Below are 12,051 nucleotides of genomic sequence, written 5' to 3' on the forward strand. Positions count from 1 at the left end.
ATGGACATTGATCGATTTCAAATCCTTCGAGGAAATTGAAAGTGAAATTTGTCCAATACCAATGCCAATTGTGCGGGCACATATTGTTCATTGTCTGATGTTTTGTCAAAAATGATACGTCCATATTGAATTTGGTAGTGTCGTGTGCGTACACTCGCCAATAAAATATATGTTTGATTATATTTTTTAATAATTTTAATAAATGTTAATTGATTGATTTTTGGTGATTGATTTTACTGTTGAGATTTTTTAGGATGATCTTCTACGGGTAGAGGTCTGCCAACCCTCGTCACAAAAATATATGTTGCGTTATATTTTTTTTAAAGGTTAATAATTTTAATAAATGTTAATTGATGTTTGGTGATTGATTTTTCTGTTAGATATTTTTTAAAATAGTCTTCTAAAAGTAGAGGTCTGCCAACCCCGCCAGTATGGGAAGGGTCTTCTTTTTTAAAATTTTTTTATATAAATTATAAGGGTTTATTTTAAAAATAAAATATTAAGACATTTAAATAGAATAAGATGCTCGAGTTTAAATATGCATTTGATATAATATGATTTTTATTATCATAATTAAAATTGATTGTAATGAACTGAAACTAATGTTAATANTATTATATGTGTGTGTGTGTGTGTATATATATATATACACATACGAGGAGCTCAGTGTAGTCACTACGGGGCAATCTTCAGACAACGTCCGTGTATTAGATGTACAAGATGAAACCTCTGTATATATTATTATTACCGGGAAAAGTGATTGCATGGGCTGTACGTTGGGCCGGCCCTGTACTATCTGCCCGCTATATTGCGTGGGCTGATCCATGGATCAAAGCCTATAAATTTGTTTTAAATCAAATCTGCCAGCAGCATTCGGCTTCGAAAGGAAGCAGGGAGAAGTAACTCTGCACAAAAATTCGCCGTTCATGAAATCTATGTGATTGATAAGCGTGGGAAATGGAAGATGAGGCGGAGATATACGATGGAATTCGAGCTCAGTTCCCGTTGTCTTTCGGTAAACAATCCAAATCCCAAACCCCACTCGAACTCATTCATAACGCCACCCGCCGGAGCACCGTCTCAGCTGCATCCGACGCTGCCGACTCCGAACTCGGGATGAAACCATCTACGTCGAATTCTGATGGCAAAAACAATGCTTTCCCTTCTCTGTCGAGCTCCTCTAAAGCCTGGCTAGAGTCCGTTAGAAAGCCTAACCCTAAAGTTAAGATTGGGGGAAATTTGGATGGGGGTAGAAATCAGGGTAGACTGATAGGGCCACCACGGCCACTACTGGATGAATCTGGACCCGTGATTGGCCATCATAATCCACCTCAGGGAAGTTATGCGGATGATGGGCCAGAGATTGGACCACCCAGGCCACCGCCTGGTGGTTCTGTGGAAGATGGTGACGACGATGATGGTGCGGAAATTGGCCCACCTAGGCCACCACAGGATGGTGATGCGGGTGATGATGATGAGCCGATGGTTGGGCCGCCTAGGCCGCCACCTTCAGGACAGATAGAGTCGGATTCAGATGATGATGTGGATGAAGAAGACATGGATGATGTGTTCCGGATTCCCATGAGCAACGAGATTGTGTTGAAGGGTCATACCAAGGTAATGTTGTATGTTCAATTTGTCGTTTGCTGTTCTTATGGAATTTTCCCCCAAGCATAAAATTTGACTGATTTATGATTGCTACGAGATATTTTATTTAATCCACATGCATATTCTTTTATATAAATAGTTTGGGGTGTTGTGACTTATTGGTAAAATACATTTGCAGGTAGTTTCAGCTCTTGCTGTGGATCACTCTGGATCTAGAGTACTATCCGGAAGCTATGACTATACGGTACGAATGTATGATTTTCAAGGAATGAATGCTCGGCTGCAGTCATTCAGACAGCTTGAACCATTTGAAGGTCACCAAATTCGTGGTCTGAGTTGGAGTCCTACATCAGATCGATTTTTGTGTGTGACTGGCTCAGCTCAGGCCAAGGTGCTTCTACGACTACAATTCGAGTTCTATTTATTCGTCTGGGCAAGTGTTTTAAGGACTGACTGATTACCTTTTAATGATGTATTTCAGATATATGACCGTGATGGACTTACTTTGGGTGAGTTTGTCAAGGGTGACATGTATATAAGGGACCTTAAGAATACTAAAGGCCACATATCTGGATTGACTTGCGGAGAATGGCACCCTAAGACAAAGGAGACGATTTTAACATCATCTGAAGATGGTTCCATAAGAATATGGGATGTAAATGACTTCAAAAGTCAAAAGCAGGTCAGTTTCTATTTTCTTGGTGCTCTTTATACAAGAACATGCTTTATTAATAGTATAGATCCGTGCTAGGAAAATCGATGGGTTGTCCCAGGCTTGAATAGGATATGCTGACAAACATCCTATGGAATTAAACATGCAAGACATCATCCAGCATAGAAATATTTGGTGCCAAGTGCTGACCAATACAGTTATATATAAGTATTAGGTGTCTCTTCTGAAGATACAACATTATGTCTTATCCAGCTAGTGAAGTTTTACCGTTGTTTTTTTAGGTAACACTAGTAGTGAAGTATCAAACATGGTTTTATGTACCAACTATCCAGAATTTCTCTCACTGATACCCTGGCTCTTATGGATGGAGGGTTAGATTGAAAAAGATGGAGAAGTAAGGCTGAATATAAGTTGAATTTTATCATTCAACATGAAAAAGTGGGAAAGAGATTATATTGTTTTGCGTTTTTTTGCATGTAGCTGTAGTGGTACTAATTCCATATGATTGGACACTTTGTTGGTGTAACCATGAATCTTTTTTTTATACATATAAGAAACTATATTATATTTATTAATTAGAAGTAAATAGTAAGGATAAATGATCCACATAGAAACAAAGAGAAAAGACAAAAACCCTGCTCAAATCAACAACTTATATATCTCTAATTCCTCAATAAATTTGAAATCGAAAAGTTCTTAAACTCTCCTAATTTTAATCTAGTCCCAACACTCTTCAACTGACGCTTCTAAACTATCAAAAATCTGTTTATTTCGTTCCAACCATACTAATCAACAAATAAAATAAACTAATATTGTCCAAAAAACTCCACCCCTCTCGCAATGTTCGCGTCCAAGATCTGTAGCAAATAGCTCGTGCAAAGATCTTGGAGCTACCCAAACCAAATTCATCTCTTCCAAAGTTCTAAACCAAAGACAGCTCGAGAAAGAACGAAGAATTAGCTAAGCAGACAATACTGATTCTCCACCACTTTCAGGCACAACATGAACCAATTCGGACACAGAGCACACGAAGGCCACCTCTTTTGCATAATCTCACAATTTGACAGTTTACCCAGCACCGCGGTCCACAAGAAGACTTGAACCTTTGGTGGGATCGGAGCTTTCCAAATGAAGGTGACTGAAGGATTCCCGTCCCAAATTTTAATATCGTCAATCCCTCAACCAATCTGACCGTCTCTAAAGATCCTAGCAAAGAGCTCAACTCATTCACTTCTTCGTCCCTTAGATCCCTCCACTGATGCAAGACCCGAAATATAGAAGAGGAGGAAGAACCATCCAACTAGATAAAATGAGAAATTGGCTTATTATGAACGGATGATAACTGAAATAGAATAGGATAAAGATCTTTGAAAGAAGAATTTCCCATCCACATATTCTCCCAATACCTGACCTTATCGTCCCCTCCAGCCACTGTCCTCACAAACGAGTGAAAAGCCGGATAAGTTCTCGAACTAAACTCCAAGGGCTTCTAAATGTACCAAATCTTGCTAAACCTGCGTCCCAACCATTATCCTATAACCCGTATTTGCTCACAATAACCTTCTTCCATGACAATTCCTCCTCGACTGAGCACATCCATCATAATTTCCCGAGATAGACCCTATTCCTCTTACATATCTTTCCAATAACCAAACCCCCTTTTTCTTTCTGTTTACAGACTAAATCTCACGCGAGCAAATGACAATGTGAATCTCCATCCCATAGAAAATCCCTCGTAGTCCTTTCCATAGTCTCCGATATACATAAATCTCATCTTATGTATCCTCACGTACAACCGTAAGCTTGTTTTATAAGATTGGATGGCGTCGCTTTTAAAGGAGAAACATGGCAACTGAATATTGGTCACTAATTGTTTGATACCTTTTAACCTTTTACATATGGATTACTATTTTAATTGGGTGTCATCTTTTATTCATCTTTTCATTATTTAAACGTTGTTGAGTAAGATCTGGACTTCTGTTGTGCATTTAAGCTGGTTATCTCATACTCTTAATAGGTTATCAAGCCCAAACTTTCTAGGCCTGGGCGAGTTCCTGTTACCACCTGTACCTGGAATCGTGAAGGAAAAATACTTGCAGGTGGTGTAGGAGATGGTTCTATACAGGTATTTTGAACTGTCTTCCTTTTTCTCCTGTGAGTCGTAACGTTGGATTACAATTGACATATGGTAGTTTATTTTCAAGCAAAAGCTATGATTTATCAAATATGAAGCCTTTAGGGTTATATTATTCGCCTTTCAAATGTATTTTGTTTTATCAACATCTTACAGATATGGAATATTAAAGCTGGGTGGGGAAGCAGGCCCGATATCTACGTTGGAAGTGGCCACACGGATGACATCACTGGGCTTAAGTTTTCCAGTGATGATTTGATTCTGTTGTCGAGAAGCTTTGATGGTTCACTCAAGGTGTTTTTGCTATCTATTTTTAAAACCTTTCCATTGTTCCTTACTTATAGCTAGGGATCAGGAAGAAGCTATCTCAATTGTGGCTTGGCCGCCATTTCACCTGATTATGCTACTTAAATGTTCAATCTTGCCATGATGTACTAGGTCTGGGATTTGCGTAAAATGAAGGAGGCCCTTCAGGTGTTTGATGGTCTTCCAAATCATTATGCTCAGACAAATATAGCATTCAGCCCTGACGAACAACTTGTGTTGACTGGCACATCAGTTGAAAAAGGTAGCACAACAGGGGGCCTGCTATGTTTCTATGACAGAAGAAAATTGGAACTTGCTGGCAGAGTTGGAATATCGCCTACATTTAGTGTTGTTCAATGTGCTTGGCATCCAAGATTGAACCAGGTAGCTTCACTTGGCCCGTAAGTCACTTACAGTTGTCCGAGACTTACTCCATCTAGTAGTACTCAGTATAGACATTTTGCTCACAACTTTGTAGATATTGGCCACAGCTGGCCACAAGCACGAAGGAGGAACTCATATACTATACGATCCAAACATAAGTGAGAGAGGAGCACTTGTATGTGTTGCACGTGCTCCAAGGAAGCATTCTGTCGACGATTTTCATGCCGAGCCTGTTATTCATAATCCTCATGCGCTGCCATTGTTTAGAGATAACCCTAGCCGTAAACGACAGCGTGAAAAGATGTTGAAGGACCCACTTAAGTCTCACAAACCCGAACTACCCATAACAGGGCCAGGTCATGGAGGAAGAGTCGGATCTACCAAAGGAAGTTTGCTTACCCAATACCTTTTAAAGGTAAAATTCTTCTTACCCTGTTCTTCAACACTCGAAGCCCATGTTAAATAACTTGAAAAACTATTTCTGTTTCAGCAAGGTGGCCTGATAAAGGAAACATGGATGGAAGAAGATCCCAGAGAAGCTATCCTAAAGTATGCTGATGTTGCTGCAAAAGATCCAAAATTTATTGCCCCAGCATACGCACAGACACAGCCTGAAACAGTCTTTGCCAAGTCAGATTCAGATGATGAGAAATAAATGGCTTGTATCTTTAAAGGTCTAGCCAAAGAGATGTGTAAGGCCAATGTTTACATGATTCTAGTCTTGTATGGAAACGGCCATCCATTCTGTTGACTTGGGCAATACGTTGCTTCAATTGCTTCTAGAACTCTTGCGGAAGAGGTTGTTCCTGTCTAGATATTGACATGAATAGCATGAATGTTGTCCGATCTTATTGCCATCATTTGCATCTCTACACAGCAAACTCTGTGACGCATATGTGCATTCATATAGCCTATTGCTGCGGACAACCTTCACCGAGGAGCCATGCCTTGATATATCATTGCATGTTTTCCAATTCCAGGATAAGACAAACCATGAAATTTATTTTTTAAATTATTAAAGAGTGACCCATTCACTTTCTAAAACATTATTTTAATGCATATAAAAATAAATATTTATCAATATATATTTGGTTTATATTTTTTTCAAATAAGTTTCCATACCGATTACACCGTCTCTGACAATCATTCAAAATTAATAGCCAGTCGATCGTTGGTCATTAATTATGTCCCCAAATATTAGCCTAAATATAACAAGAGCATTCATATGCTCGAATATTTACTTTTAAAAATTAATCTTTAAAACTTTTTAACTACATAAACATTTGTCACTGTCACTGTCACTAAGTAATTTCCAATCATTAAAATTTGTGAGTACACATCCTCTTATTACTCCTGGAAAACAATGGAATTCACTATCATAATATGTTATTCCATTAACAATATTAAAAAAGAACCAGGCACTATCGAGCTTTGAACAATAACTTCTATAAATTTAATTAAGTAAAAAATCCAAATAAGCAGAAGAGGAAAACAAGCCACCGACGTGCATGCCAAAATTTAGAAGGGAACACAAGCAAGCTAGATATGTACAAGGGAAAGCTGTAGATGCAAGTGGCTGTCCTCTGTTATTCAGATATCTATAGCTACCATATGTTCATCTACTTTGAACAACTTGGTCCCCATATACGTACCGTGTGATCATCACTAGCAGAAGCCAAAACTTGGGGCCGTCTAGGGTTCCAGCTTATGCAATTTACAGTCATCAAGTGCCCAGATAATACTTCGATTGGATTAGAATTTCTACGATTCCATATGTAGACCTGATATTAAACAACAAATCAAGGTTCTCATCACCAGACAGTGACAGAATTCTGATCGAAAAAATAGATCAGGCCTATAGAGTCTCGATTAATTAAGGTATTATGTAAAGATGAGAGATACCTTAGAATCTTCGCTACCACTGGCGATAAACGTGCCATTCAACCCGCCAAAGCAGGATCGTATCACGTATTTCTGTTGCCTGTGGCCATTGTATTGCAATGGTTTCAACCATTTCCCAGCTACGTCCCACATATGAATCTCTTGGCTGTTAAGGTTGACAATTAGGAATTTACTATCTCCTGATACAGAAAGGGAGGTAATAGAGTGCTGCTCAGAAATGACATGCTCGGCACCTGTTGCCACATTTAATATTCTTATCTCCTTGTCTGAAAAAATGCTGATGAGATTTTCTCCATCTGGTGTCACAGCAAGATCCAAAACTTTTGGCATACGAATCCCTCTCCACGCCTTAATCTCATTACCATTACAGTCCCACATGTAAATGCCTTTCTTAGGATCCGAGCTTCCACAGACAAAACGCTTAGAATCAGGAAACCAAGCACAAGAACTGACAATGAAACCATCATCACCAAACGTGTGCTTGCAAGTGCCTGTTTCCACATCCCAGAGTTTAAGGACTTCCATGTTTCCACAAGTGAGCAGCATGGTGTCATCTGGACTCCAGGCTACAAAAGAAACAGGGTTTTGATGGCTCCGTAAAGTGTGTTTTAGGGTTACTTTGTTATCATCCTGCACCTGGAAAAAATTTATTTAAGGGAATTATGGAACATCGAACTCTCTGAACCAGAAAAATAAATTAACTGATTATAAAATTTGAAACTCGATTGGTTAAAACCCTGAACAAATAAATTAGGTTTTAGAAGGATCCAAATGCAGCATATATTTGTCAGAAAAATTAATTGCAAGAGATTAACAGCAGGCAGGTAAATCAGTTAAAAATATTCAATCAAGTTCACCGATCTCAAAACTCTAGCGACATTTACAGGTTTGCAGTTTCGCTTAAACTGGATTCGTGCCTGTTGCATAATACAACATATCTTTTGGGGGAATAAGCATGGTAATCCTCTCGAAGAAGACATTTCTAAAATCAAACATGGACTGGAATAGCTATTAAAACATGCTTCTACATCCATTAATATTTCAGGAGCTACTGAACTAAACATGTATGCCAGCCTCACCTGATTTGGTAGTTGGAGTCACTCATGCAATTAAGGGATTAAGTGTCCAACTTCACCAGGAAGCATGCATTACAAGGTTTAACTTCCTGAACAAGGGAAAGAAGTGTGCAAGATGGAGTAACAGTCAGTTCCCCAAACTCCCAGAATCAGAGAACATATAATTAAATATAAAAAAAAAACTGACATTATCACCAGTCTGGCTGTTTTTTTCTAAGCAAAAACCAGTGGCTAGTTGGTGGGGACTATTAAATAACTTTAAAAACTTTTGGGGCGCAGGACCAGATGAGGAGAAAAATTATCTTAAGACACGGAGAAGAGGCACGTCCTTGTATTTCATCCTAATACTCTCTGGAATAGGAAGCATACATTGTCAAAGTTGCTCACACCAAGATAAGAGGTATTCCATGTTTCTGAACGTTAATCTTTGTGGTATACAAAGGATACTATAAACAGCACGAACCACAGCTATTACAATAATGAAACCTTATTTTAGTTCAATTAACATAATGGATAACGAGCTTACTTCTTCTCGGCCACATACTAATGCACATATTAATGCATAGATTTTCTTGAGTAAAGGTTATAGAATTAGTCACTCAAAAACAGAATATTTAGCTTGTAATTTTGGTCCTGAATCTAGACGAATGAATAGCCCAATTGAGATTGAAGGTCAAGAAATCTCAGATTGTGAAGCTTTTTGCTACTTAAGATCTATTATCCAAAAGACTGAGAACATTAAAGAAGATATAGACCATATGATTAAAGCAAGGTGGATGAAATGAAAGATGACATCAGGAGTCCTGTGCAATAGAAGGATGTCTGAGATATTGAAAGGAAAATATTATAAGACTATTAATTGACCAGCTATGCTTTATGTCTCGTAGTGTTGCACCATTACAAAACTACATATGCATAAGATTGTGGTAGCAGAGATGCATCTGTTAAGAGGGATGTATAGCAAAATGCACAAAGATATAAATAGGAATGAAAGGATTATGAGCTATTTAAGTGTAACCCTCCATATAGGATAAGATTAGGGAGAAATATCTAATATGGTTTGGTCATGTGAAGAAGAGGCCAAACACGACCTCAATCCGAGATATCTTAGATTGTCAAGTTAATGGAAGGAGTAGGAGGGATAAGCCATTGAAAACTTGGATAAAGGGGGTTAAAGAGGATATCTTAGATCTTGGTTTAAGAGACGGCATGTGAGAAACTCTCTTAGTTTGGAAAACAAATATCCATGAAATAGACCCTGCGACTAGAGGGAATGTGCTATGATGATGACGATGATGATGATGATGAACCTAGTTCCAAAATAAATAAACGGCTTTGAGGCAAAATCTTCGCAGATTCACAAAGACAAGATCCATATATTACATTCAAAAATTTTGCATTTGTCCTAGTTATACTCAGTACAAATAACAAAAGAGCCAGGAAACATTCAAACTAAACATATTGTGAAGTCGAAAAAAGAACTTTACCTTCCAAATGATGGCTGTGCAGTCACTTGATGATGAGGCCAAGTATTCCCCATTGTTGGAAAACTGGACAAACCAAACTTCATTCTGATGATCAGTCAGTATCTGCATCGAGATAACACATTGTGCGCGGATGTTCAACAATTTGAAGACAGAAAAAAAGCTCAAAACCACTACAAATATGAATAACATATTTTTTATATGTTTGCCCTCAGGTCTCATGTATGCAAACAACATATGACGCTGAAAAATGAAGTGATGAATAATAGTTGAAATTTCCTTTCCCAACTCATGCTTCAAAGTTGATATGAATCAAACCATTGGCATTTTATATATCTGAACAAATGCACTTACTCAGCGCAATAAATTGGGAAAAAGAATGATTTTTTACATGAAAAGTACAGTTGAAACACCTCAAATAATTTGATTGTTTAATGCCAGAGATAAAGGATCTCACAGAAGCTAAGTTTTAGTTGGGTTCAAATTTAAAATGGATTTTTTGGTTATATACTTGATAAGAATTCGGCCATTACTGTTATTGTGCACAAGGAGAAGATATAGAGGAGATATCATCACAGTTCAGTGGCTACATAGACACTGAAAACACTATAGAAATCAAAAGTCGTAGGCACATTATCATCATAATAAGTTGGAGTTTCCTATCCATGACGACAAAAACAGATGAAAGCTGAAAGCCTGCTAATTGACCTGGATGGTCTCTGTTGGAAACTGATCTCGAACACAACAGTGATCTCTATACAACGATGTCATGTTAGAGGAACTGTGGTATATACAACCATCAATCTGTGCACATATGGCCATTTCAATCAAATGCTCCAGTCTTCTCTCGGGTAATGTAATAGGTTGGGGTAGCACACTCTGCAGCTGTGCAAGTAAACTTTTTCGCAACTCATGAACTACATCACAGTCAATGCAACCCAAACCGAACTCATTCAATGAGAGCAGTTCATAGGAAAGCTTGTGAACCTTTTCTTTGCCAATTTTCAACATTGGTATCTGTTTCCACAGTACATCCAAAGCAGAAGAAATATCTCCACCCTTTAAACTCTCCAATAAACGCTGCTCAAGAACAAAAAACATGGCTGAAGCTTTTGTTTCATCAGTCAACCCATCAATTTTAGCAAGACTCTCAAGGCAACCATCCCAGTCCCCATTTAGAACGTGTGATTCGATTAATTCAAGTTCTGGGGATTTGCATGAAATACAAGATTCAAGCTCCAAACAAGCAGCAGTTTTTTTGTAGCCCAACGAATATAAGCATTGAGCTATAATTCTTACAAACTCATTCTTCTTAATCATTCCCTTTGGGCCGATCATGATTCCAGTATTCTCCATTATCCAAAAACATCCAGTAACTCCAATAATAATCCAGCCAACTGCAGTATAAACTAGCCACCCTTAAGTAATTTCTAACCAGTCTCAGCCCTTCATAGCCATTAAAATACAGTGGATATGTCTGCAAAAGATTTTCTTCAACAGATTAATCACAATAACTAACATAGATCAATAAGAGGTAGATATACAAAATTAGGAGTTGCAGAGACATAGGAAAATAGAATAGCCAGAACAGGTAATAATAAATAACATTTGAAAAAAAAAGTACATAAAAAAGCTGAAAATGGCGTTAAAAAATTCACCTATTTTCGCGATGATTATGATAGTGTATCTTCCAGGCGAATGAGAATTTAGGGTACGATTGGAACTCGCAGGGAGAGAAAATTTAGAGAGGAGGGAGTCTGACGTCACCAAACCTGGAATCGTTAAAAAAAACGAGTTCGAAGTTTTGAACTTAAATTTTTTTTTCCAAATGGATCTTAAATTGGTTTTTTTTTTCCACAACGTGATTTTAATATTTTTGGAATATAACAGTGTAATTTGTAGCAAGGATATTTAGAAATCCAATCAAACTGTTAAAATCAAACTAAATGACATGGTTTAGGCTAATTTTCAATAAATCAAAGTTTGCATTGGTTTTAAAATGAGAAAAACCGAAAAAATTAGTATGAATAAATCATATCAAATCGATCTAACTCGGTTACATAAATATAAAAAAAAACGTGTAGTAAACTTTGTTAATCTAGTGTGAATTTTCTTAGATTTAGTAACGTTTTTGTAATTTTGTTTTGAGGATTTAGATGTTAATTTTGGTTTCCTTTCAGATGTCAAGAGATGGAAGCAGTCACGGAAGTTTGGAACATGGCCGTTATGACGACGATGAGGCTGACCGAGAACATCGTCGTAGAGATCGTGATGGAAAGCATCATCAAGATCGTGATGAAAGGAGACGTAGGAACTGTGTGAACATTATGGATTTCATGAAGATTGGACCTCCACTGTTGACCGGAGATGTGAATGCTGATGTTGCTGAAGCTTGGTTCGATATCATGGAGCAATGTTATCGAGTGCTGCACTATGACGAGTATGAGAAGATGGAGGTAGCTGATTTCATGATCCAAGGAAAAG

At 37.8% G+C, this 12,051-nt stretch overlaps 2 protein-coding genes across 4 annotated transcripts; one reads left to right on the forward strand and one right to left on the reverse strand.

Moving 5' to 3' along the window:
- The first annotated feature begins 854 nt into the window (after positions 1–854).
- On the forward strand, positions 855–5,965 carry LOC140973441 (uncharacterized). The gene is made up of 8 exons (XM_073436228.1): positions 855–1,617; positions 1,787–1,999; positions 2,090–2,290; positions 4,299–4,406; positions 4,572–4,709; positions 4,854–5,105; positions 5,200–5,520; positions 5,596–5,965. The coding sequence occupies exons 1-8, from the start codon at positions 958–960 to the stop codon at positions 5,758–5,760; spliced, it is 2,058 nt and encodes a 685-aa protein (XP_073292329.1). The 5' UTR covers positions 855–957; the 3' UTR covers positions 5,761–5,965.
- Positions 5,875–11,382, reverse strand: LOC140973442 (WD repeat-containing protein WDS homolog). Of its 3 annotated transcripts, none has more exons than XM_073436229.1 (6): positions 11,226–11,382; positions 10,276–11,044; positions 9,571–9,672; positions 7,008–7,643; positions 6,758–6,886; positions 5,875–6,033 (listed from the first exon to the last, which is right to left on the reverse strand). In XM_073436229.1, exons 2-6 carry the CDS (start codon positions 10,921–10,923, stop codon positions 5,875–5,877), a joined length of 1,674 nt encoding a protein of 557 aa, XP_073292330.1. In that variant the 5' UTR covers positions 10,924–11,044; positions 11,226–11,382. The 3 variants fall into 3 exon arrangements, 2 of the variants coding, with proteins under 2 accessions (XP_073292330.1, XP_073292331.1); XR_012174630.1 differs by lacking the exon at positions 5,875–6,033 and having other exon boundaries at positions 7,008–7,152; positions 7,241–7,643; XM_073436230.1 differs by lacking the exon at positions 5,875–6,033 and having other exon boundaries at positions 6,410–6,886.
- Positions 11,383–12,051: the final 669 nt, after the last annotated feature.

The sequence above is a fragment of the Primulina huaijiensis genome, chromosome 3 (assembly GCF_012295235.1).
Source record: "Primulina huaijiensis isolate GDHJ02 chromosome 3, ASM1229523v2, whole genome shotgun sequence".
NCBI classification, from domain to species: Eukaryota; Viridiplantae; Streptophyta; class Magnoliopsida; order Lamiales; family Gesneriaceae; genus Primulina; species Primulina huaijiensis.

Bases quoted from the DNA above. Each gene is read 5' to 3' on its own strand.
- LOC140973441 (XM_073436228.1), top strand. From the start codon at position 958: ATGGAAGATGAGGCGGAGATATACGATGGAATTCGAGCTCAGTTCCCG. The intron at 2,000-2,089 runs GTGCTTCTACGA...GATGTATTTCAG, and splicing joins CTGGCTCAGCTCAGGCCAAG to ATATATGACCGTGATGGACT. The intron at 5,106-5,199 runs GTAGCTTCACTT...ACAACTTTGTAG, and splicing joins GGCATCCAAGATTGAACCAG to ATATTGGCCACAGCTGGCCA.
- LOC140973442 (XM_073436229.1), bottom strand. From the start codon at position 10,923: ATGGAGAATACTGGAATCATGATCGGCCCAAAGGGAATGATTAAGAAG. The intron at 7,644-9,570 runs GTAAAGTTCTTT...AATTTTTTCCAG, and splicing joins GCACAGCCATCATTTGGAAG to GTGCAGGATGATAACAAAGT. The intron at 6,034-6,757 runs GTACGTATATGG...TCCTCGGTGAAG, and splicing joins CTGCTAGTGATGATCACACG to GTTGTCCGCAGCAATAGGCT.